This window comes from Osmia bicornis, chromosome 13, assembly GCF_907164935.1.
Source record: "Osmia bicornis bicornis chromosome 13, iOsmBic2.1, whole genome shotgun sequence".
Taxonomy (NCBI): Eukaryota; Metazoa; Arthropoda; class Insecta; order Hymenoptera; family Megachilidae; genus Osmia; species Osmia bicornis.
Genome location: NC_060228.1, coordinates 8,572,163 through 8,599,202, shown reverse-complemented (window position 1 = coordinate 8,599,202; position 27,040 = coordinate 8,572,163). Strand labels below are relative to the sequence as shown.

The following is a 27,040-nucleotide window of genomic DNA, read 5'->3' as shown; positions in this document are numbered from 1 at the left end:
CCACTGCTCGGGTCAAAAGTTATAATATTATTTTGCAAATGACTATGGCCAGTAGTGCTATCGGGGAAAAGGGTTATAACAAGAATGGAGACACAATTTTAATATAATTTTGTATCGAAACCCTCTCGTCTAACTTTAATTTGTTAATACTCTTGTACAAATTTCGTAAGTTTCGATCACGATTGACCCAAGCTTCGCTGTTCAAGGGTTAATTAAACAATTTCGCCAGGTGGATGGCCGTTGGTAATTGGAAAAAAAAATCGGTGAAATCGGTATCGGTATCGAAGGGCGACTTCCGGCCAGTTCAGAGGTATAGGGATTGGTCAGGAAGAGGGTGGCGATAGAGGGTGGTGGGTGTTTGGGATAGATGGGTGGTGCGGTGTGTGGGGTGGGTGGATCGGTGGAGAAGTTCCGAAATGAGTACCCGTGCAAATACGCCAGGATTGTTTCTGCCGCTAATTGCTCGGTTTTTTGCAGGGGCTCGTCCAACAATCGATTTGCATTTCAAAGGTAGTCCGGCATAAAAATAAAATGCGCCCCGTTAAAAGTTGACTGGCGGCGGCCCGGTGGCCTGTGTGCGTGCCGATACGTGTATCTTCCCGATTCTACGTATATTCACGCACACGACCTAGCCCGCTCGCTTGCGAACGACAAATTGCATAAAACTCGTGCCGGATTAAAGCCGTCGATGGAACAACGTCAATTCGCGCTTTTTCCGCCTCGCCGATCCACCGAACGCCCGACGATTATATTCGCGAATATAATGTTTTTAACGTTTCCGCCCGTTAACGTCGCGAGATTCCCTCGTTCGAAACGAGCACTCGCAGAAGATCGTCTTGAACGATCTAACGAAAGCGTTCGATTTAATTAATTTTCCTTGAGAAACACCTTTTGTACCGTTTCAAATTTTCAATTTAAAATTTGACGAATTTTCCAAATTTTCCGATTAGAAATATTTTTGAGGTGGTTAAGCACGTTTCGAATTGATAGTTCAGAACCATAGAGGAACACAGAGGGTATTGCGTTAACTGGGATCAACTTTAACGCGTGACGATTCGAAGGGTGCGAGGAGGAGACCGGACAGGGTGAGACACGGAATCGCAATCCCCGCAGGACGAATATTTCGTTTCCTGCGTCGCAGGGTGGCCGTGCTGTATTTGATTTTACGCAGTACGCATCGGGGTGGTTTCCACGAACGTTAATTATCACTGACCACCTACAGTCCCATTACATTCCAATCGACCCCTTAATCAACGCATGATTGGTGTACTAATTGATTGCTACTCCGTAATTATAACGGTGCACTGACGGCCACCGGTATCGAAACCTGCAAGCATCGATAAGCGGTTGCTTGAAATTGTGTACAATGGAGCTTATTATTGGTACGAACCGGAGAATTTCTCTAGGACTCTATTGCATGAAACACCAAGCATTTTTTTTACAGAAAATTGAATTCAAAGAATCGATGCTTGTTTGCAAATTATCAAATAAGATTCTTTCAATTAAACGAGTGATTCTTTTAAAAGATATTTTAAAAATTTGTAAAAAGGGTGATAAAATGAGAGAACTTCCTTATTTCACCCCTTTCTTTTTAAAAGATTCACGGGCCAGGTGCTGACGCGTAGCAGAAAGAAAGTGAACAAGCAGTTACATCTGCTGAATGATCGATAAAATGTCGGTAAAATTTTACCACCGTCAATAATATTTTACTGGTACCAAATAATGTAGAATACATTCCGTACCAGCAGAAACTCAATCGATAAAAATGTCGTCGATAAAAAATAGATCATTTTTTTTTCAATTTTAAACTGAATCGCTTTTAGGATTTCTTTATTTTCGCATATCTTTATTAAGTAAGTCTCATACTAGGTAAAAACTTTCCATATGAATAATCTAAATAGAGCTGTAGGTACTAAATCCAATAAATTATAGTTGGTTAAATTGATCAGTTGATCAAATTTTCACTTAGACAAACGGAGCAATTCCTGAAACGCGTTATAAGGATATTAAAACGCATTAATAGCGAAATTTCTGGATCGTTGAATATTCATTATTACATCAAACGTTCGTGCTTCCAATTATTCAAAATTATCCGTATAGAAATTAATCCTATTTACACGCCGGTACCTCCGATCCCACTCGTTAAAACGGTTCTAATGAAACCACTCCCACTACCCCTCAGTACATCCACCATAATCGCGCTGTTTACAATTAGTAACATTAATTCGTCATGATTTCCAGCCGGTGCGCGTGAGAGAGGCTCGTGAATTTGTATAGAATTTCATTAAGCCAACGGTTAGCCACTCATCGAACCGTAGAACGTAACCGGTGGTCGGATTTATACCAATTATTAGAAAATGTATGTACAAGCGGCTTTGCGCGATCCGCGTTCCGTTTCGCAAATATTTGACGGCTCTCCATCGGACACCTCCAGCACTCTGAATACCATGCACATCTAATATTTCTATCTCCAGCAAATTGAATCAACCTCGTAGAAAAATTGAAAAATATTTTTCTAATTGATTAAAAACTTGACAGTTTTGCCACCCCTGTGAAATTTTATCCTTTGGTACCAAAGGGGGTTCCATCAAGCCACGTTCGAATGAACCTGTTAAAACAACTCTGACCATTCACGATTTGTTTTCAGGTCTTCGCCATATACGATGTGGACTGGCATAATGGGAACGGCGTAGAAGCTAGAGGAGGCGAATTTATGGTGAACCATGAGGAAATCGAGCCTAAACGTCCAGCAAGCAAAGCAGATGCGTTCACCAAAGATCACCAAGAACATTCCACGATGCGGCCAGAGCCAGCAATTTGAAGTTTTTAATAGAGATTTGCACCGCTTGGCCAGGCCAAAGAGGTCAGTATAATCCAATAGGTCCTCATTGTCTGCCCGTTCTCCGGACACATAAACCAAACCCCCTCCTTCGATGCTTGTCTCTTTTCCTCTCGACTCTTGGCTGCACACCACAGCCATAGGAATACAGGCACAAAGACGTGTTTCCCATGTATATGGATGCGACACTGCACCGGGAAGCAATGCATATTCAAAATCCAGCCGCGGGCGGCTTGCCAGGGCAACGGAGTCTCTTGTTTTGCTACAGGCATGAAGCACGAGTCCGCAAATTCGGTTACTTCATTTTGAGCCCTGACCACCCCTGACCGACCCCTTTGGCCCACCGCCCGAAACCCCACCTGGCCACCTCACACTACCTCCTTTCTCACCAGATCCTCCTCCTCTGCCACCACCTTCCACCCCCCGAACCCTCTGCTCGCGTAGAACTCTACGCGTTTTAACCCCTCGGCGTATGTCCGGGGTTATGAATTTTAATAGCTTTACGCCGCGCCACGTGGGGGTGGTAGGAGTGAGGCCAGGGGGGTGGCTAGAGGGTGCAACCTGCTGGACGAGAGCGACGCGAAGGTAGGAGGTGGAGGTGGGTCGTGCAAAAATGGCGGCGAGTTTTTCGCCCGTCAAATTGTCGATAGATTAGATTAGAGAAAAAAATGCGCGCGTGTTTGCGCGCCCCTGTGTGTCTCTCTGCTCGATGACAGAGACGGAATGATCGCGAATGCCTCGAGCGAAAGAAGGAGAAGCCGAATAACGTTGACGTCGCGTTCCATAGCCAACTCTGACCTGTATGCGACACGTTTTTCCAACCGGTTCCCTGCTTTTTTCTCTATATATTCTAGCTTTCCTTTTTTTCCCTCATCGCACGATTTTCGTTTTAGGCATCGCAGTTGGTCCGCGACGTGAAAAAATCATGAAATCCGTTCGCTCGAATACTGACGAGTCCTTCGTGGGACACTTCGAGAGCTGAAATTTATCCTGGGGGCACGATTTACCAAGATAAATGATCAGCGACACTGTGCATCCTATACATTTTTCTATAGGCTCTTGAGATTTAGATTCCAAAATTAATTGACTGCCATAAATGAGCATTTTTACTGTGCCAATCGAAATACTGTGCATTTGAATTGACTCTAACATTCCGATGCATAAAAGTAATTATCCTCTAACAAGGTTGTGGAATTTAATTAATTGAAGGATATCTCGAAGATCGGCTTACACTCGATTCGCGCATGTTATATCGGTCCGATGGTGGTTGTATGCGCGATTTAAATCGTCACGAAACGTTCGAAAATTCCGAGTACCACCCAGGGGAACGGTTTGATAATAGTAGCAGCGGCCTCATCAAGTAAAATCATCGTCACCAAAACTCGCAGATGGCTAAGCGTAACGCGTGCAACCCTCCTTCCCTTGTCGGCCCGCCACCACCCGCGCCATTTTCGTCCCCCGTCACATCCTTCCCTCCTCCAATTCAGCCGCGTAATCTACTTTTCGTTTTGACCGTGAATGTCGTTAGCACGTTATGAAACTCATTAATCTCACAAATACTGGCCAACAATTTCGTGCCGCGTAAACGCACCATTGAATTGCTTGCCGGCCTCTCTAATGGTGAAAATTTCTCTGCCACCTCTCTTTCTTTCCCGTCGATTTCTCACCGGTTGTCGATACATTCACAGTTTCCATTCGCCTGTTCGAAATTCCCTTCAACGATCGAAGAACATTGGCCAACTGTGCTCTAACATTCTAATATTCTGAAAATAGTTAATTGAAACGTGGATGTTTTGTCGCAAGGAAGGACTTTGAACCTACGAAAGTCGAACGTTTACCTGTTTAGAAGGAAATAATTAGACTTCAAAATTATAGCTTTTTTAAAGCAGATAAGGGTATTTCCTGGGAAATTTTAGAATCTTAAAATGATATCTTTCCAGTCATCTACCCAAGTGATCTCGTTCCTGACAAGAGGAAACAGTTCGCGTGTCGAAGGACGTCGGTACCGTTCTCGAAACAGGGATCGAAGTCAACCCGGGCGATAATGCTCGGAATCGTTGAACCAGGATCCGCATTTAAGGAGGAATTACCGTGAGAAGGGGTCCACAGTGGCGTCCGATTCAGCCATCTCTGGAAGGATATCCCCTCGAGGCGAGAGACACCCGCACCGCGCAGCCAGGTACCGGTAATGAACTCTTCAGGATCTCGAGGGATTTTTCGTAAGTACCTGCGAGGCCCGCAACCTCTTTTTCCTTGACACCTTGAATGGTGTTAGTTCTAACGCCTATAGATCAGCCCGGCCAGGCCACTAAGACTGTTGTGGAGGGCCATCCGCCGCTTTTCGATCCCCGAGTTTCGCAAATTCGGTTCATTTGCCGCATTGTACGCGGCTTAAAAGAGAAATGAGACCCTCTCCAGAGAGTGGGGAGAGAGAGGAGATCGAGTGAGAACCGAGAGATAGACGAAGGAATCGTGGCAAAGAACGTTGAAGTTTACCGACGAGTGCTTCGTAGCAAACCGGGGGTGGACCAGCCACCACTTGACACGCACCTTCTTCGCCCTGATGCACTTGTCTGCATTGCGAGTGTGCTCGTTCGCCGTTTTCCAATCGTTTGATGCAAGGGGCTAGTTAATGCGCCTTCATTTTCCTTCGTTTCTATCGTTTATTTAAAAGTACATCAGGACTACTTTCAATTTTAATATTCCAGAATTAGAAAATCCTATCCCTTAATATCTAACACAATTCTAACGAGTGTTCTTTTCCTCTCAATCAGTTTTGGTATAATAAAACAGCCAATCTGTAGTCACGAATGGATAATACTATAATCCGTCCAACGAGACGAGTCAAAATATGTTTTCAAATTCACGCGCTCGACGCAGGGCCGAGCTCCTCAGTTGTTTCCAGTTCTTCAAACGTTTCGGTCGAGGTTTGTGTACTATGAGCCGAGCCTGCTTCGAGCACGTGAATTTCTACGCATTTACTGTCTCGTCTCATGGGATGGAGTGTAAAGTATTAACGCTATTCTATAGATTTATTTATAAGATGCTGAAATATTGATAGGACGTGATAAGCTTAGAACAAGTTAATGTCACAGTATGATCTTTTGAATTTAATCAAAAAGTCAATAGAGTTAATACTGTCGAGTATATTTATTATCATTCTGGAATAACAAAATTCTCGTTCAACTTTATTTACAAAATTTGTACAGATTTTTGCCAGTCGCGTTCATCGGGTCGTCGTGTAGATCGATTTGATTACAGACGATACGAAATTGGAAGCGAGTTATTCGCAGATGACATGGTTATAGTTGCCGTGGCGCTGAAGTTTCAGTAATTTACAGATAATACGATTAAACTGTTCGTGAGATTAGAACTTCACAAATTGGTCGCTTCATATGACATATGACAAAGTAATTAATTTATCATTACGCAGTGGCCTCAGCCGCTTTAACAAGATTAGTTCGTATTTATAAAGATTTCATCGATTCATTTCAAACTTGCCATATATTTTCGTGGGTCAAAATTTACTACGAGTTGTTTCTTGTAATAGACGTTTCGAAGCGCTAACGCTATGTTAATATCGTTCTTCTTCGTGACGAGCGCGAATAACTGCATAGATATCCAATCGAAAATACCGAACGTTATTTATCTCGAACAGGAAATGGTAATAATGATGATCAAACAATTTTGTACGAGTCGTAAAAAAAAAGAAGAAAATAGAAGGTATTTTTTAGATGAAACATCGTGCGCAAGTAATTGCGATCTTTATCGCGAATGAAACGGAAAACATCGCGTGTGATTTATAATGTATCGAATGGTAAAACGCAATGATGAGCGACTTCTTCGTTCCATATATCGCTGCGTAAACGAACGATATATTAATCATCCACGCGTTTCAACGAAAAGTTGATGGAATCATGGAATATTAATTGTGATGCAAATTTGGTGACGCGAGTGCAATTGAGTACCCGATACCTGTGCATCGATTGTAATGTCGCATCGACATCATTCGACATCTGTAATCCAGCAATTAACATTGCACCATTTTCCAGGGATGCGAATATAATTATCCCATGGGGGGTCTGAATCAATTTTTATTGAATGTAATTGAGTTTCGGGTCCCAAAAAAAATTCCCTAACCAAATTTTTGGGTACTCGCGCATCTTTTAATAATTATATTTAACTCATAGAGCTTTCACGAATGCTCTCTTAAAAGAGACCAATTAAATCAGTCAAATTTGAAACTATAATACTAGAGACTGTTTGTAAGCTTAATATATACGATTGCCGGTGAAAAGTTGAACGAAAAGCGTCTGTCTTTGATCTGGTCAAAAATCGAAGGTAGCATCTCATTTTCTGTCCAGAGAGTAGATTCATGGGAACAGACGGATTCATTGAGGCGTCGTTTAATTGAAAAGTGAAAATCAAGGGAAAACCGAGCAGAACGCAAGATAAAATCGTGATGCTCACAGATGAGAGGGGTTGCGAGGAAGGGGTTGGAAGATGTTTGAGGATTTTTTGTTCGACCAGGGCGCGGCGTCACTTTTACGTAACTTGCACTCGTTAAAACCGTCATACGAGGAAGCTTACAAAGCCGTCCGACCGGGTGCATTGATTTCCGGCTTAAAACTTAAGCTCCCCGGCTGGCAAAACTAATAACTGCTCGGCAAGGTCCTCTCTCTTTTCTCTTTTTTTTTCCTCCGGCGTTAGAGGATTTTTTAGGTAGTAATTTTTGATCCTAGATCGGGGCTGAACGGTGTCGTCTTCCATCGTTTCTATCTATCGATCCTGCGTACACTTGTCGACGGAAATTAGACGTATTAAATTATTCTCATAGCTAATTTCGACTATCGTTCAGTTTCATGTTTAATTTTATGTTTCTGATTCGTTATCTTCAGACAGAACCCGCTTTCCGCTGAGTTACCATCTTTGACGATGAATTATTGTAGTACTTTATAAATCATTCATGAGGAAGAAGTAAAAATACTTTAAATATGTAGTACATCCCATAAAAAAAAGAAATAGAACTTTCAAAAGTTATATATTAAAGTAGTTATTTTAATATCGTAATACAGAGGTGAATAACTACAAACGTTATCGTATTTTCTAAATGACAATCGAAAGAAAACTTTCTACCCCTATACATTTTTAGCCTTCTACCCTCTTATTTATAGCACCTGTTATAAAGTAGCTTCAGCGAAAAATGACCTAAGAATGTTAATGAATTCCATCGTTGGACGTAATAAAGCTCCGAACCGAGAGTGACCCTAAGAGCTATCCAACGTCGGTGTATATCGGCGGTGCGTCCGAGTTAATTAGCGCTAACCAAGAAAGTCCTTAAATACTTCTTGCAGCCCGCTTAATCTCAGCCCATGGAAGGTCTCGCTCGCTTTTCAATTAAGCGCCGTGGCTTGTTTAATTTTCACGAAAGATCCACCTAGCCACGGTTGAATAGGATGCACCTTAAAGATATCGATCAAGCTTGTGGCTCTTTTCATCGGTGCAGCTCGAGACTGGTAACTTGGTAATTTAATCAAGAATCGAGACCCCGCGGGCTACGTCAAACAGCTCCCAACCCCGTAACGGTGACAGATATATTAGCTGCGACTCAATAGAGACGTCCGCATTACATTATTCGACCGGTAGATCTCTACGACAAACACAACATCAATTTTTCCCATGCCGTCTCCCTCTACGCGACAGGGGTTCTCAGACCTGGTCACCAGGGTAGTTCTCTCTTTCTTTCTTCTCCTCCCCTTTCAGCGCCTCTCGATGTCAACCGTGTTTGCGAGGATTCTCCCTCTGGATAAACGTGACGCACGGAGAAATCATTGATTCTGTCAGGAATGTTTATCGAATTTCTATGACTGCTCCATTTTGCGGGGGGTGTAGCTTCGTACCGTCCATTAAAAACAGTTTTCGTTTTAGAAGAAAAAAAGAAAGATTAGAAATTCCCAATAAATTTTCTTGCTTCTTAAATATTTTCACATTTCTCCAATTTATTAATATCCTTCAAAGATATTTTCTCTCCAAATGCAGCTGCATTTATCCAATAGGAATTTCACGTTGACTGTAATTACTCGTACTTACACTGTTATTATTGAAGCTCATTAGCGAACATTAAACGGCAAGTATTTTCGGTGCAACGAAACGAAACACGCGATACCGTCGGTATCACGGACACGGTCATCCGGCAGAGAATTTATGGAAGAAGAACCCGGATTTATACGTATATGAATACACATATTCAGCGGTATACACGGATACGTAAACGCGTGTAGAGACCGGCGGACGTAGGTAAGTGAAAACAGGACGAAAATGGGAAGCGCTGAACTGGTATAAACAAGGGTCGCATGCAATATTAGGGGCATTAAGTCGCCATAAAGAGCGCATTAGGGGTGCGCCCGTGCCCTCGAGGGGTAGTTTAGCGTTTAATTGTCCCACCCCGTGTATCAAAGGTTTCGATTTCTGCTTGACTACGCGCGTTAGAAATCCACGTAGATTTCGTCCTTTCGCACGTTTATACGCGATCTGAATTTATTATTATGAAAATTTTCGAATTTTAGACCGGTGCGCGTACGTGGAGATGCAAAGCGTCGTTGCAGAGGCACACGTTGGCGCAGACGTTATATGCGAGGGGTACCCGAAACGTATAAGAGGAACAGGCGAATACCCAAGTTGCTATTGAACCGATTTTGAGCAAATATCACTTGAAGCAGGTCGGGGAGATTCGCGATGCCGTAGTGACGGGATAGTTGGCGGTTGCAGGAGGGGTAACGGGGGGAAGAAGGAGGCTGAAAAGGGGCTTGGAGGGGGTGGTAAAGGGACGAGGAGGTAAGGGTGCGGCAGGACGGAGGCAGAGACAGGAGCAGAGAGAGCTCACAAGCCCTTCGGCAAATTTCATAACCGAACTTGTCGTATTTGCCCAGATTATTTCAATATATTCGACTCAAGCCGGGAATCTGTTTGCGAGCGAGTGTATGCGTGAATGGAACTTGCCGCGGTCGCAACGTCCGCCTATGTGCGCTTCCGTCTATCTTCGCGCTACCCCGTGTTTCTCGATGAAACCTGCATCCACGTTCACGCACACCGTTGACGATAACGGGTCCTTGATACACAGCTTTTTAAGGAAAATTTCAAGCCGCCTCACGAAAGCACACGATTGGCTCTTGGATACCAGCCTAAGTCATCGCAGCCCCTTTGCCACGAATTGTCACCGTCGACGATCTTGAAACCGCGTTATTACATTTGCTGATCACCGCTTGATATCGGCTACAGTTAGGTAGGAAAGTTTAATAACACGGATCACCGTACGGTTAGCTTTTCGACGCGGATGGACCATCATTTTGGGGGATAGTTTTGCAACTTTTCAACTAGATATCCACGGAACATTCACGTCAGATATATCAAAATTTGTTTAATATAGACAGTCATTGGGCTGTGCAAAGGACGTGATTTATCCAATTTGCAGGGATTTATTTCTATGGGGTTTGATTATGTTTAATATCGAGTACTCGTTGAATTAATGTTCGTAATAATTACAATTAATACAAGTCGGGAACTCTTCTCGGATTCGGGCAGAAACATAAATTGAACAATTTTTCTTTGTTCGTCGTGCTTTATTTAAATACGCAGTTAAACGTTGAAACACGAAATTCAGCAAACAACAACGGGGATCAGAAGCGAAAGTAAGAGTAATTAATGATCGCGGTGATCGTTTCTGGTAAACGGTTGCGTCTGCGGTCTCGACGAGGGATTAACGAGCGGCTATTGTTACTTAATTGATTCCCGAATCTGTCGTCGGGTCTCAAACTAATATATATCGCATTCCGCGAACTAATAATACATTATAGCAGAGACCATAGACGAACGAAAGGCGTGCACACGTGGCGACACGTGCTGCGTAACGCGCGCCAGCCACTCTCGTCCTCCTCCATTTCGTCCTTTTATTTAATTAGCGCGACTTCATGAACGCCCAGCTCGCGTTAGCCTCCGCTCCATTTCCTGCCAATTTGATGGATCAACGACGAAGCAATCTGGCCCCCGTGCCCCTCTTCGTCAACTAACCCCGGGATCGGTGGCTAATAATAACAAAATTGATCGTTTTCGCTCGAACATTATTAATATTTCTTGTCTCCATATGATATCCTTTTTTTTAAAAGGATAATTTCGGTTTCGGGTGGGATTCCGAAAATTTGTCCAACACATTCCCGTTTAACGATTAACTAATCGCATTATCGATGCCACTTATAACTTATCGATCGAACGCCTGCTCGCGAATGAAAATAACAACGACTACGCGAAGGGATCAGAGTGAAAATACTTAAGTAGTTCCCTAAAAAGAAAGGGGTAATAATTGACGGCAGACAGCTGATTCGAGCTAAAATTAAATTCCCTCTCTCGACGACACGTTAGGCGGATAATCAGGATTCGAGGATCGGAGTAGACGGCAGCCTCCATTGTTTCATTCGATTTACACCCGTGCTCCATACCCATAATACAGAACCTGCAATTTACAGGAGAATGAAAAGTTAAGCCCGTGCAGAAGGCTCAGGGGTGGCGTGCAGACAATGGGCCCTGGCTTTAAAATCTCTCCGGCAAACAAATGGGAAAGCCCGGCTCAAAACGTAATTGAGATATTGAGATCTGATTAAGATGAAATCAATAACACGGACCGGTTGCCGCATTTTGCCTCGTCCTACATTCTGTCTGTTCACGAATCTTGAACGATCTACGATCGGGGGTGGCGCGAATGGCTGACGGAATACTTTCGATTTCTCTCGGCAAATTCGACCAGTTCAAAGAGCCAGCCCCCGAGTACAAAAGGGTTTAAGGGCTGCGCGCTCGAGTGTATTGAGTAAGGTTTTCAACGACGTTGGATTTTACGCGGAAATAGTTGCCGATGATGGCTGGTGTAAATAAAAGATCGACGAACCTGCCCTACCGTTTAACTAAGAGCAAATATTTAATGGAATGATCTTTTAAGTGAAAGTCCTTATCGAGCAAATACTTTTCGAATCTCACATCTGTGCAACAAGCTACCTATCAGAAAAATTAATCGTCGGACGGTGGTCGATGGCAAAAGACCCAATTTCAACTAGCATAACAGATCAAAATATCCAGAACTCTTTTTCCCTTTGATAAAGATAATATTAAATAAAACGCTAGCGTGTCGTGTAAAAGGACATTCGTTTATCCATGTTACGTGTAACGTCGTTTGCAAGAAGCACCAAGTGACACGAAATAAAAAGCAAATAGTGTCTTCTTTCAAGGCGTGCTGGTGACGGTAGCAATGGTCTCTTTCTAACAAACAGCATGGCAGGCGCTAGAGAGAGGAAAAGCTTGTAAGCTTACACCTCTGAAGGGGTCGTTTTTCGGATCTCCTTTCGGGACGACTAAAATTACAATAAAAGATACTTCTGTGGCCAAACACTGCGCGAGCAGATTTATTATCCGGCCTCGGTACGCGCGCGTACACATATACCGGGTGTCCACATCTGCCGTGGCGCCGCAGGAGGTCGGTCATAGGACCCCATTGAGGAGAAAGGCCCTCGAGAAATCTCCTTCCACGCTTCCGTGCGGACGAGCCCGTTGTAATTTCCAGTCCAGACGATCGGCAGTGCCTTTGTACCACCAATAGCAGCACCGAACACTGCCTGCATCTACCAATCGTCGAACAGAGCTCCCCTGTCTCCGTGTAATCGCGTAACCGACCCCCTTTGTCGCGGCTTTTCACACCGAGAGGCGCGTACATACCCGAACGACGCTTCTTTTTTTATCCAGCACCGCTAATTATCCACCGAAATCCCCTTAAACGGCCATTAAACCCGCCCCTTAAACGGCCGTAAAAGCACTTTAGGGCTAAACGGATACAGAAGCGAGTTGTTGCACGGTGCAACTCTATCCGCGCCTTCGCTGCAGGACTTGTGGCACCGGCTTCGATAATCACGGCTTTTTACCGGATCCTTGTAAACGAGCGACTATTTACGGCCGCGACCCGATTTTTCTACGCTGGAAACGAGGAGCAAAAATAGCGAGAGTCGGTGAATTGCGACGCGATCTAAGGCAGCTCGATAAAAAAAAGTATGCGCAACCGCGCGACATAGATAATCAGCTTAATGTAATGTAATATTACAGACGAGCCGTGAGACGGGGAACGGATGGTTTATCAAAAGCGTGCCCGCAGCCTTTCGTGTCACACGCTTTATTAGATTGCACACTGCCAGCTGGAAATTAATAATACGATTAATTTATGACTGCGAAATATGGTTCTCTAAAGTCGCGCTTCCTCTGCCATATTTTACCTTCGAAATGTGATAAGAACACTTGCTAGTAATTGCCAAGTCATAACACGGTATTAATGAAATAATGCATTCGCTGTAAACTCGGAGTTTTGGTGTACGATCTCTGAATTTCGTTTAGACACCTTTTCACCCCGTATGGGAGACGTCGGAAGAACCCCCGATGCGCGTCGTATACGTCGTATATGGCTTGATGCACCTTTTATCCCGCGAAAACCACCTCATTCGAGAAAATTGATCGAGTGTGAAAGACCTCGTTCCACGATCCATTAGAATGCCGTGAGCTTTGATCTTTTCAACGAGCTGGAGCATCCGATCGGTCAGATCTCCATCCCTCTCCTTCCTTTCCCTACTTTTTTTTTAACGAAAACGCGTCTTTGATGAAATCAAACTCGAACCTTTTTAAAACTGGCTCGAGGGACTACCTTTTAACGCGTCTTGATTTACTACGATAACTTCTTGCGTTTTTAACCCTCTGAAGGCGAACCACGGAGAGAGCCATAATTTTAATTTAATTTCGCATTTCATATTATTAATTAATATGATTAAAAAGGCGACAATTTTTCGCGTGAAATAAAAATCTAAACGGGAAAAAGGGAGGAGAATATACAGGACGAGAATGGGATCAAGGAAAAAAAAGAAGTTCTTGAACCGTGCAGGTATCTCAATTTCCAGGGGTGCAGGCGTACAGGGTGCTCACGATATCTGGCGTAAGCCTATCGGCGTAAAGGGCATTATTGTCGGTCACCCTTGGAGGGGCTGAAAAGGCGAAAAAGATCGGTTCGGGGGTTGCAGGTCGTCGCCTTGCTGTGCCCAGATGCCCTCTAATGGCCTTAATGAAGTGTGTACGCACCGTGTGTATAGAGTTAGAACGCAACGACACTAATTTTTAAGCATAATCGTACACTCAGCTTCACAACGTGTGAACGAGAGCAGTTCTCAAACATTCGCATCGCCGCACTCCCGACGACACTCGGTCTGCCGTCTTCGCGCGGATTTTTCTTACACCGCGGGTGTCCAGAAGTGTTCCATTGAAGTTTTGGGAATACCTCGCAGAGAAACCACGTGTAATTGGCCGCTTTCATTATTGCAGCCGAGCCTTTTGCTCCGCTCTTTGCCAATATACTCTTTTCACTCATTTTACTGCGTTAAAAAGCAAATAATTTTTGCTAACAACAATAGCGTCGTTAAAGTTTATATACAACATTGAAATTAGAATTTCCTTCAACATGAAAGAAGATAAAGCGTTAAACAATAGCCGTACAATCGTATCACGATCTTCCTCGCAGCTTTGCGTTTCATTACACACCGATTTCGTAGAATATCGCGAACCATTATATTGTAGCCACGTTCTCGAGTGGCTCGTTTCTCTCTAACAGCTTGCAAATGTGGATACAATTTAAGCGTCACGAAGCTTTGCGAACGAGCGGAAAAATCGTTGCACCTTTCGAGGGAGAATAAGCGGAAACATATTTTTCGTGATGTTTAAACTGGCGAAGAAAATGAGCCGAGTAGAAAAAAACTGTTCTTGATGGAAATAAAATTTCTTGGAGAATTCTACCGGAAAGAATTCGAAGGTAGCAATTTCAATCCCTGGTGGTTGCAACGAAGTTTACCGTGGTTAACGTTACGCGCCAGGTTTTGTCGTGGTACAGGACAGTGCAATCAGTGGAAATCAGTTACTTAGCGTCTCCTAGTTGACGGAGAAGAAAAGCCGTCGAGAATAGGTAGTAATCTCGACGATGGAGGTTTATCACGGCAGATGGACTAATTGATGTCATTCAGGGTATCATTAATGTCGCTGGTCTTGGACGCGGTATCAGCAGCTAGCTAGTGATTTTCACAAGCGGAGAAATCTTTTCAGACCGCGCCACTTCTCGCGACTTTCCGCTTCTCAAGAAGAGAGGAAGAGAACGAACGGGACGTTGTACAGGGAATAGAGACGGAGGGATAAGGAGAGAAAATCAGGGAAGTAACGTGTGCGCGAGAAGCGGTTAGAGCGGTTAGAGCGACGAAGATGGAGACGGACGTGTTGGTGGGTGTCGAAGGCGGGAAAAGAGGGTGAGGGTGGAGGAGAGGGATGGAAGTATGAAGTGAGCATATTACTATTGAGAATAAGTACCTGGCTTCGAGATGGTGGCTGTGCACAGGGGAGAAGGTGGAAGGGGCTGAAGTAACGGCACACGGGGGTGGTACGTCGGGGTACAAATGGGGTGGTACAATGGGCACTAATGGATCTCAAGCCGCCGCGAGAGGCGCTGCTTTTAATCTAATTGTCCTTCGTAGCCGTCGCGATCGCGATCAGTGGTATTCAACTCTGATCCCTCGTCCACCCCCTTAAAACATATGATTACGCGGTGGAACAAAAAAAGAAAAAAAGGAAAGGGTGGAAGAGGGAGGCGACGGACCGATTCCTCCTCTGGTCGTACGAATTTTTCCGCGGCAGGAGTTCAAAAAAGCACCGCGCCAACTTTTAATGCGGCAATTAAATTCCAACGAACAATAAACGTTTATTAAATTCCTGTAATACACCGTCTGTTAAAAATTCATCACGTTCGGGATGTTACAAGCTCAGAGGTAGTCCGAGCAATTTGCCATTTGACGCCACCTAGGGGAAATGAAGGTTTTTTAGGGTGTTTTATTCGTTTCTTCTTTGCAATTACTATATGAATTATTGGACGTGTGGTCCAGTAAATTTTCTCGATAGTAATTTTTTTCCCATCTTCTAGTCGCTTAACTGTGGTAACCATCGATACCTAAGTGCATCGCGTGGACAGGTATAGGCGCGAATGCTTACGAATCGACACGGTGAATGAATGCAGAACGAAAGTGGACCCGGAGCGTTTCTTTCTCCTTCTAGTGGTTCCATTTAGCGGAACTTTACAGCATTATGCGACACGGTTGTTCAGCTAAAACGCAACGGGGGGAGAGGAATTTCGAAAGCATGCAAAGCGTGCTCTTTCTAATGTTGCGAATATAAAATGTCTGCGAAATATCTCGAGTAAGTTGTACGCTGGTACTTTCAGCCATTGCCTTCAGCCACGATCCTTCAAACATTCTCTTGGTACGAAATCAATAGAGACAAATATAAACGATTCCTAGACTAGCTCAACAATGAATTTCATTTTTATATTCCTCTTTTCGTGAGATATCGTGTCACTTGGAAATCGATCGCTAATCCCTCGTACCGGTTCGCTCATAATTCACTCATGGCTCCACTAATGTCGGCCGTAATTAGGCGAGCACGAAGGACTCCCACGGTTTGTCAATTTCCGAGCGAAATGGAAACAGAAAGGTGGAAAGTACGCGGCCTGAAATATCATAACACAAAAGCTTGGCCAGGAAATAAACCACAATGTTTCCCGCAAACTCGCGTCATTATCTGGTCGATCTTATCGGGAAACAACGATGACGATCGTCCCGGCGCAGGTGGCGCAATAATTACTTCCCCTCCTTCCCCCCTGTGCCTTGATCCCCGACACCGCCGCGGACCCGTTCAATAACGATAACGATAATTGTCGTGGCGGTATCGTCGCTCCTCGCCTCGTCGTCCTTACCGGAGATAAATTTCTGATAAGACGAATAAATTGGTTGGATTGTAATTGCCGTTGTGCGTGTTACCAGGATGAGCAAAGTATATGTATGTACCTGACCACCAGCCACGTGGGAAGCCGAACCGTAAGGGGGTGAGGGGTTGAACGCGCGAACGGGTGGCGCGATTAAACGACACCGTCGAATGTTTACACCGAAAGTCCGTGGGAATCGAATGCCTCCTCCATTTCTCTGTGTACAAAGGGGGGATAGAGAAGCCAGCTGCCCCTAGTCAATCCAGAATTCAGGAAATCGTCGCAACGTAGACTGCCAATACGAAATCCTTTCGTGATTAATGACACGGAAGCGATTTTTACGCGCGTTAATAGTGTTCACACAGATAGAACATTCGGGGGTGTTTTCCAAAAGAATACGTTCATTAGCTATTTTCCAAGGGGTTGCGATTGGTGCTTCATCACGAATTGCTCGATGGGGGTGAGAGTGATAAGCTACTCGAAAAAATTGAGATCGATTTGTATTTCAATGATCTTGCTAACTGCGAGGAAATTAGGAATGATAGAATTGCTTAGAAAAGGGTGAAGAAAATTGTAAATTGATTGATGTTAGTAGTGTCATATATTTCTCTCGATGTTATTAATTAGCTACATATTTACATGAAAAGATATTGTACGTGATCTATATTTTGTTTATATATATATGCACGTTTGCGTATTATACATGTATATTACAAAAATTGCTCATTCGCCGTGGGGTAGCCTCGATCGTTTCGTATTCAGGCAAAATCATTTAATTTGATGCTCTATCTTCATGCATCGTCGATTATAATCAAGAAGATAATTTGAACATTAACACTTGCTGATCAAATGAAGTACTTCTAAGCCATAGAAAAACCGCCAGCGGTTTCGACGTCTTCGCATCGTTAACTCAAAAAAAAATATATTAGTACCAAATTCCATAGTTGACGAAACGATTTCAGTCGCCATCCCACGGCTAACCTAAATAGACTAGGTTGCATTTCACTGCAACAGAGTTCTCAACCCTTACATTACATCCTAATTGAACCTTTCATACAATATACATTAGATTCATTCCTGATTGTTCTCGATCAATCGCACCACTCCGTCAGTAGTCCTCTCCGATCCCGAGTACCTTCCTCGATATTTACATCAGGCCATCGTTCGTCATTAGAATCTTCACAGTTAATTATCCACCTTGCGTAGAACCTCTTCAGCCTTCACTCTGAGAACCTCGGCGCTTTGTCTCCTGATCTCGTCGTCGGACGAGGCCGAATCCTCCTCCTTGTCGTGTTTCGAACTTAAATTCTGCGGCAGACTCTGCACCCCAAGGTTCAACGAATGTCCTGGTAGATGACTGCCAAGCGAGTGTCCGTTTACGTTATTGTGGTTGAGGGACGATGCCGGGTTCAAGCCGACCGGAAGTACTGTACCGAGAGACGCCAGGTTCTGCGGAAGGGGTAGGCCGATGTACTGCGAGAGGATTGCGTGCAAAGGGGGAAGTTTCGGTGCACTGGCCGGCCACGGTGGTGGGAACACCGGCGGGATGAACCAGGGAAAGGCACCCGCTGGTCCTCCCGATGGATCCGCACCTGGCACACCGCCGGCCGTTTGGAGCAGGCGGGCGTGAAGGGACAACTCGTTGACACCTGCAATCACACCGTTTTGCAGGGATTTTAGTTCCTTGTTTTTTACCAACTTCGAAACGAGGTTGGCTGGTTACCGTTTTAGAGGTCCAGCTGTGGCTTTGTGCCGTTCTTTGTCCAAAATCAATTGGCTCAAGGCCGCTCGGAAGTAAAACTCGTACATGGTACCTAGTTGCTTTTTCTCTGTATCGGATATTTTCAACATGGGAAAAGTAAGTTTAAGGAAACCAGCTTAAAAGAGTCAATTTATTTTGGACAAAAGATACGAACATTATTTGTATATCATCCCCCTTCTGCTGCACCATGATTCACGGATTCAGCAAAAGGGGCTGCGATACGAACTTAAAATCAATCCTATCGTTACTTGCAGAAAATTTCTATCAAGTGCCATTTTTAGGATATTCTTTTTCTACGACCATTTTACGTGTCTTTTTATCCAGACTATTAGCGACTATCATCGAGAAACGATTAGAGAAGTTGATTTAAAGCTCTCGAATGGCAGAAATTTATCCGCTTGTCTGCGAGATTGCTGTTCGCATAGGAATAAGTAGCACGGAGCACCGATAGTGGCCTTCATGAAAAATTAAACGGTTAAGCTTCCGTCGCGCATCGTTCGCGTGTGATGGCCACGATGGCCGACACTGAAATTAGATGTAATTGGCGTCGATTGCATCTACCCTTCCGTAACTTCTCCTCACGGCTCGATTCCTCGCATATTAACGCGTTTCAAATGAATTTTCGATTTTGTCCAAATGACAAATTCGAATTTCTACTCACCGCTTTGTTCCACGTGCATGAAACTGGTATCTCTTCCCAGAGACTTCTCCTTCTTGCGCCATTTTGCTCGACGGTTTTGAAACCAAACCTGGAATCAGAAAAGATTTTGGATTTTATTTCAAGAAGGTCGTTTATTTCACGACCAAACAATTTCTCACCCCCTCCCAACGCCCTTCCAGACGAAGAGAACAATTGTCGCGCGAAATCATCGAATTATTTCTCGGAAGAAAATAGGCCTAGCTACGCATGAGAACCCCAAGCAGCGGTATCAGAAGCAGCCAACAAAAGCTTGCTCTCGAGGTTGATTAAGCTAATTGTTAACAATTATCCTGATTTCCTCCGTACCCCTGAGTGGCAGCAACCCCTGCCCTCGTCCCTCGCCGCCCCATCGAAAGCACGGCACGCCGTTACTACAGGCCCCGTTGCCATATAAATGCTTTCGCTTTCCGCCTGAGTTGCTCTGATTTTTCGTGGCCACCGACAGACCCCGCGAAAGAGACAGAGAAACGAGGAGATTGCGTTTTACATCCTGCCTCTATTGTGTAGAAAATCCAGTGCTTTTCAGGCGACGCCGTTCATCGACATCGATCCGATACACGTGGATCGTTTGATGATACTTCTTCCTCAGAATTTTCTTCAAGCATAGCCCGCACTGTTCCTGCAGTTTGATATTCTTTTCAATCAGCCGATATTGTTGTTGCTGATACTTCTTTGATGCTTGTTCACGAGTAATTCGAGCACGTTAATTAACGATATTAATGGAGAAACGAGAAAAAGAAACGAATAATAAATTTGGTCGATGGATTTTCAAGGAGAAATTAGGAATATCGTTGCTGGAGGTGAAGGTGGAGGGAAGTTTTGAAAGTGACTGGGAGCGTTCAGTTGAACGAAGGAGCGAAGGAGCGAAGGACAGGGGGTTGAACGTCGCGAGGCCGGGGCAGGAAATTCAATTGCCTAATTGCTGTTAATTATTTAATCGCCCCTGAATACCCCGCTAACGCCAAAGTGCTCGCAAACGTTGCAGCGCGTCGTTTAAGCGACCCAACGCTAACCCGAAACTTTCAATCCCTGTCTCGGTCCACGTAATCTCGGTGTAACGTTTCCACCGTCTCCACCGCAAATTCCCTGCTTACCCTCTTGCTCGTTGCAAGCACTAATCAACTACAATTTCTTTTCCACTACCCTCTACGCATCGTCTACGTCTATTTCTTCAACTACCAAAGGATTAAACGTCTTTGAAAATGTCGGTGAAATGGAAACGCGTAGGCGAACGAAAAAGCGAAAGCGAGCCTGGAGCGTCCGCGAGGAATAGGAAGCGGGCAGAAACGATTCGTGATTGCATTACCATCGGGACCGATCGTCGATCGAACGCGATACATCGGCCGGCCATTAATACCGAAAAATGGGTAATTTCGCATCTGGAATTGAGGGCGGCGAGGGAGGGTGGAGGTAGAGGTGGAGGAGGAGTAGCGGAGGATTTCCTAGATTGAAATAAAGTGGCCGTGGCACCACTGCGCCGCGGCGGATCATTTAGCGGTTTTGTCGAGCGACGGCCAATTGCCGGCATTGTCGCTTGGCTGTACCACAATGGGCCAATCGGAATGCTCTCTGTCTCTTTTCAGCTGCACACCACCCTTCGACGACTGCTCTATCCACCACCCTTCTCTATACTCTATATACACACCCGCATAGATACATATACGTGTATATCTGTATATATACTCTCTTTCTCGCTCTCTTCCTCTTGCTTTCGCGATTCTCATCCTCTCCTTCTTCTCTCTCTCTGCTATCAGATTCCCTGTTTCTCTCGCTCGATCGGTTCGTCTCGCTCACTCTCGATCGCGCGTACGTACGAGGGTGTCAGGATGGTTACGCTAATCGAGTAACCGATTTCCATCCATGGAAAAGTCATAATTTATGGCAGCACCGCCAATACCCGGCTCCTGTCGTCCTGGCACGCCGATTCCGCGTCACGTAACTCGTGCTCGTTTCGCGGACGATTAAGTGATAATACGAACGGACGGCGGAATGATATTTATCGGGATCGTGATCGAATTAACGCGATCGAAGAATTTCAAGTTCACTGTTGCAGGAGAAATTGTTGGAAGTTATTCCAATACCTTCGAGTTGAACAGAATTGAAAAAAGATATAGCAGGAAGATTATTTAGCGAGCGCGGTTAAACGATAAAATAAAGGGCTAATTAAACTTAAAAATGTAATTGCACGCGCAAAAGACAATTGTCTATGTTAAATCTCGTTTCTTTCTTTTTTTCTCTTTTCCATTGACGTCAAAATATGCGCACCTGGTACTCTCTCACGACCGTTAAAAGGCACGGCTGGCAAATAATTTCAAAGCAGATTACGACCCCGCACGCTCTTTACCGTTCGACTGGCTCGTATGAAATTAATCCTCGTAGCACGGGTACGATGGTCTGGCGCGTCTTTCGCGAAATTACAGACGTCGAAGAGCGGCAGATTTTCGGTACAATAGTGTGTAATTAGTTGAGAGGCCCACACCGAGGTTGCGGCTCATTCAGCAACGGCTTTTCGAGTTCGAATATCAAGCTTGAAAAGCTGTTGGCGCGCATGCACGGCTTTAAAGACAATTTAGAGTATCTTCGACGAGCGTAATTTTATCGAACCCTTCATAGTGGAGGAAGAAAGGTAGCTAAAGTGTAAGCCTTTCCTTTTTCAAAATGGCTTGGAAAATCTCTTCAAACTTATTTATTATTTTTACATTATATTCCCATTGAAGGTTGGGAAAAATTCTTAGTAGACTAGCAGGGATTTGGAACCTAATTCCCAGCTCGGTGATTATAAGAATAATTAATTGGTCTCACCTGTACCCTAGCTTCAGACAGATCTAGCCTCATCGCCAACTCTTCCCTGGTGAACACATCCGGGTACTGTGTGTTCCCGAATGCTTTTTCCAACTCGTGTAACTGGTAGGTGGTGAAGGTGGTACGGGACCTTCGAACCTTGCGTGGTCGGTCCGACTCTCCTAGATTTAAGGGATCGTGCAGAGCATCGTTTATCTGATGGTCGCTCAAATGACCGAGTTCCGTATCTCCTCCATCGCCGATCACATCGGACGAGGTCGCGTGATCTGGAAACAAGGATAAGAAAAATAATTCATTTCGAGCATCACTGACATTTGTATTCTATCTCTCGAATTTATCGAAACTAGTTCCTTTTGCTTGGTAGGTATATGATACATTAACTATTATCGACGATCAAAAGAAGCATTAACACGTTCACCACCACACGAGACCGTAACATGGTTTGAAATATATTATTTTAGAACAACACTAAGTAGTCTATGATCGATGGTATAGGTCACCCCCGCCCACCCCTACCAGAAACTTAATATAATTAATGAAAATCTGCAGTCATACCTGTCACTATACCGCGTCACACTCCATAAACCATCGTAAAATCGTCAACTCGCGACACATAGATAAAAACGAGCCGCGTTAAAGAACCGCGGACGGGTATTGAAGTTTGGACAGATACGCGTATCAAACGATCGGCGCGGGCCTTCGATACTTGAGCGCAAGAGAGGATCGGGGCGATTAAGCTAAATCGTGCACGCTGCCAAAACGAAATTGACGTTTCGCTGGTAGGCAAGCGACAACGAACGGGAACGCGAGGATGGAAGGGTGTAGATGCTGCGGGGTCGGTGTGGGTGCAATTTCATTTTTAAGCCGCGCCACGAACGGGCGCCGATATACAAACCGATACGCCGATGATGTCCGATCGGCGGATTTGCCAATTTTAAGCCTCACCCGGTGCGCTTCATTTTTTGTACATCCGGCTATGTATGAAATATGACGCATCGATGCGAATCTGTACATTATACGTACACGCTCGATAGTACTTAAAAACCGTTGCCGTCAGTGATTAGCAAATATCACGAGTACATGTCGTACACCATGCCCCCCTCTCTTGCAACCCTTGCATTTCTCGTTTCGCCGACCTTCCCTCTTCTCTGTCCCTATCTCTTTCCCGCACGTTTTCTCCGCGTTCTTTCGTCTTTTCAACGGTCGACACGAGCTTAAACAGCTCATTAGAGCAAACTACACGCAAAATGTACATTTTTTCTTCCCCAACGCGCCTTCGTGGCGGGACAATGATATTACAGAGTAGAATCGATGAATAACGACAGGTAAGAGATTGCATTTTTCGAATGGAAAATTTACTTACATTACCTAATTACAATAGCAAATTGTTTCAAAGCACGACTCATCGAATTCTTTTTTTCCATGCACGTCCTTATCGATGGACGGATAATTAGAAAGCCATCACGAGGAAGAAAATCTTAAGTCCATTAGCGTTAATCGTTTAATTTCCGCTTGTATCTAATTAGAGAATCCGACGCTTTTGATTGCTCGACGAAGCGACATTGGCCACGAAATTAGATAACAACGCCATAACGACCACCGGCTCACGAAGTTTCAATATCTGTCTCACCCCTCCCGTGCATCGCTCCCATCATCCCCTTACACACGTTTGCTTGAACTAATTAGACGCGCATTTGCTACTCGTGCGTAATAACGTTAATCCTACATTTCGATGCCGCTCTAACCGGCAGTTGTGATAGGTTGCGAATAAAGCGAATCGTTCGAACCCGGTACGCGTGTCGACTGCCTGCAGACAGACAGTGAAAGAGAGATGAGAGGTAAATGCGTGCGTGTGCGCGTAATCGCACTAACATTTACGCAAACAACGTACGGATAATCCACGATGAATAGAGAGATTTTTATGTTTTCATGCTAGGGCACAATGGGGCACCCACTTGATGCCTAACTCTCCGCTCGTTCTATTAAATCTACGACCCCCGCCGATAGGGGTTGCGCCGCACGAGGGTGGCCCGTAAAGGCAAGTCCGCGGCGCGAAATTAAAGATTTATTTACCGTGTACCACGATCACCACATGTCTCGATTTTTGCCCGATATACTTGTCTCGGTCAATCGAGAAGCTTAACTTACAACACGTATGTATATCAGGATATTAATTTAATGTTAAACGTATCGTTAAACGTTAAAGGTACCATTTTTGTACCACGTAGAATAATTTCCACGTAATTAATTTCCTCGCTCTTTACACTCTACGAACATGAATGTGCCGAACTGTAAGCGATACCTGGCGAATCGTATCAATGGACACTCGATGCACAGGTATTATCAGACGCATTAATTATGTTAGACGACTGTACGATCGAAATCCGCAAACACATCCTGATTTCTGTACGCCACAATCGGGACGGGCCAATAATCGGTCCACCTGTATACAGTGATCATCGACTGTGTTCCTACCTGTGTACCCATATGTATCATGAAACGTACATGCACGCGTGTACCCCCTTCGTCAATTCGACCTGTACGAAAATCCAATCATCCCGACGATCATTCGTACGAAAGTGAAGAAATTTTCTTCGTTGAGAGTGTAAAGAGTTAAGGACAAGATACACTTCGCTAGAACGGATTACACAAGGTCCGGCTTTACGTTGAAAATCTAATAAAATCCTTAAGAGGGTTTACGGGTAATACGTTCACCGCTAAACTCGTCTGGATAATCGTTGGAGCAAAAAAATTGGCGTGCAACGAGTATCTTCGTGGAAATTTAATAAGTGTAGCTTTACACGGGTTGATTAATTTTCCATGGTGTTCCAGCGGACGATGAATGAAATTGCCACCGGTCAAAGCGCGCTAGGGATTGTCGAAAAAATGACGGGAATATTTATGAAATATTTATCTATTTTTAATCTTCTTACGTTTATTATTTTCTTTTAATTCCAACGAAAGGAACAGAGGTGCGCGCGTGTTAATTATCACGTCGCGTTTTAAAACGCCTTTTGATGTCGTGTCGGGCCGCACTATGTATGCATCGAGTCCGCATGGAAACGGTATAATTTATCGTGAAACATCAGCACGTGGCGGTGGTCAGGAATTAGCTGCATTAAGCGTAATCGTGGTTTCTTGAGAAATCCATCGTCGGAATATTTTAATGAAATAATTGCGTGTTCGTGCGTTTGGCCGGCTCCCGCGGAAAATGGTCGGACAAACAAGCGTGCACATGTACGCGCCCGCTGGCTAACTGACTCGCTCGCGTGTTACAAGTCACGTCGTAAATTTACATCGCGCTGATCGTCGCTACCGATTCGAACCTCGACCTAATTAGCCTTTTAAAACGCTCACGGCAATTAAGTAATGCGCGCGTAATCAAACAACGAAGACAAATTTTTTCGAGACGACCGACGTACCGGTGTTTGCGTACACCGTTCGAGCGTAAACAGATTTTCCTCCATTAAGAATATCGATCGATTTACCTTCGATCGACGGGGGTAATTTCGAAAATCGGTAAAATGCCATTTGCTAAATTACCATACAATTACGAGGACTATCTGATGCGCGCTTCGACGATCGGTTAAGATAGATAACCCACTTTGTTTCAGTTAGAAGAAAACTTTTCCCCCCTTTTTTTTTTTTTTTATTATCGCAATCGCGACCGGATCGATGCGAAAACGGTAAAATGCTGGTAAATGAGACTGTAGTTTATTTAACGATACCAGATACCAGATAATAATGCAACATTTCCTAGCCGAGTTTATTTTATATCGCGATCGCTTGACGTTAAGTAAACAGGAACGTTCTAGCTTCTTCGAAAATGATAATTAATCGGTGGATTTGTTAAAATCGACATAACGAAATGGAACACGGGAACTTTCCGGAAGTGACATCAACGATTTCACTAAGGAAAAAGGAAGTGAAAAATCGTACCTTCGTCCTTCGCGTGTCCCAATATCTGATCGATGCTGTACACGTTCTTCTTCTGATTGTAAGTTTGCGCCATGCTTCGTCACGGCAATGTAGCCGGAAATCACAGTCGCAGCGTAGTCGAAGGGTAACCGGAAGTCGCGTACGGTTCACGATGGATCACTGGTGAAAAGTTCTCTCTCATCGAAGATGAATCGTATTTCCCGCTGTTGTTGGCGGACAGATGGAGCTCCGTCGAAGAAAACGTCCCAGTTGGCGCGAGTGAAACAAGTTGATCGCAATTCGACTCGCGTGAATGAAAGAAAGAAAGAAATAAAGAAATAAAGAAAGAACAACGCGAACAGGGAAAGTATAAAAGAAAAACGATGGAGCGTCGAGGTTGCACGCGACTCTGGCTTCGAAAAGAAAATGCGTCAATCGACGGCGCACCACGAACTGGCTCGCCGGACATGAAAGCAGCCCTTAATATCACACACAGCCGCCCCACCTCGCAACCCCTAACACCGCCATATTAGCCTCCCCGCCAATGAGGGCGCACGCTTCTCACCCAAAGCCACCCCGTACTCGGGGGTTGAATGAGGCCTGGGCGGGGAATATTTTGCCCTTTCCGCGTAAATCCCCGGATTTTTTTCCACCTCCTCCTACCCCCTCCCTCAAACGGTCTTCCTCCTTCTATCCATACCCCTCTCGCTTCCGAGTCTCCATCTTTCCGTCTTTGTTACCCTTCACCATTTCACCTATGTCCGTCCCTTTGTCTGTCTTTCGTTTTCTCCTTTCGCTTTGACGCCACGGTTTCGATCCGACGACGGGATATTTCTTCGTCTCTCTCTCTTAAGAATGCTAGATTATTTACCGCGTCTTCGGATGTATGCAAATTTTTTCGTGATCGCGATTAATCCTACCCTGTTATCTGACCGACAGCAAAGTGTGTTAGGAATTTTCCTTTTTTCCAAGAAACACCGACGTATATCTATGCAAATGTAAGCGTTGGAAAATAAATTAATATTGCAAATAAGGGTATCCGATTAAATTAAGCAGTCTCGTAGGAGATTATGTAAGAACGCGATTCTTTGCTGTTTCAAAGAATCTTCTTTGTGGAATTTAGGCGAGGATAGCGAAAGCCTCAGGTAATTT

The 27,040-nt window shown here is 44.5% G+C and overlaps 1 protein-coding gene across 1 annotated transcript; it reads right to left on the bottom strand.

Moving 5' to 3' along the window:
* Positions 1–17,345: 17,345 nt before the first annotated feature.
* On the bottom strand, positions 17,346–26,323 carry LOC114873559 (aristaless-related homeobox protein-like). Its single transcript, XM_029181992.2, has 4 exons — positions 25,910–26,323; positions 21,971–22,236; positions 19,130–19,217; positions 17,346–18,355 (listed from the first exon to the last, which is right to left on the bottom strand). The coding sequence occupies exons 1-4, from the start codon at positions 25,980–25,982 to the stop codon at positions 17,892–17,894; spliced, it is 891 nt and encodes a 296-aa protein (XP_029037825.1). The 5' UTR covers positions 25,983–26,323; the 3' UTR covers positions 17,346–17,891.
* Positions 26,324–27,040: the final 717 nt, after the last annotated feature.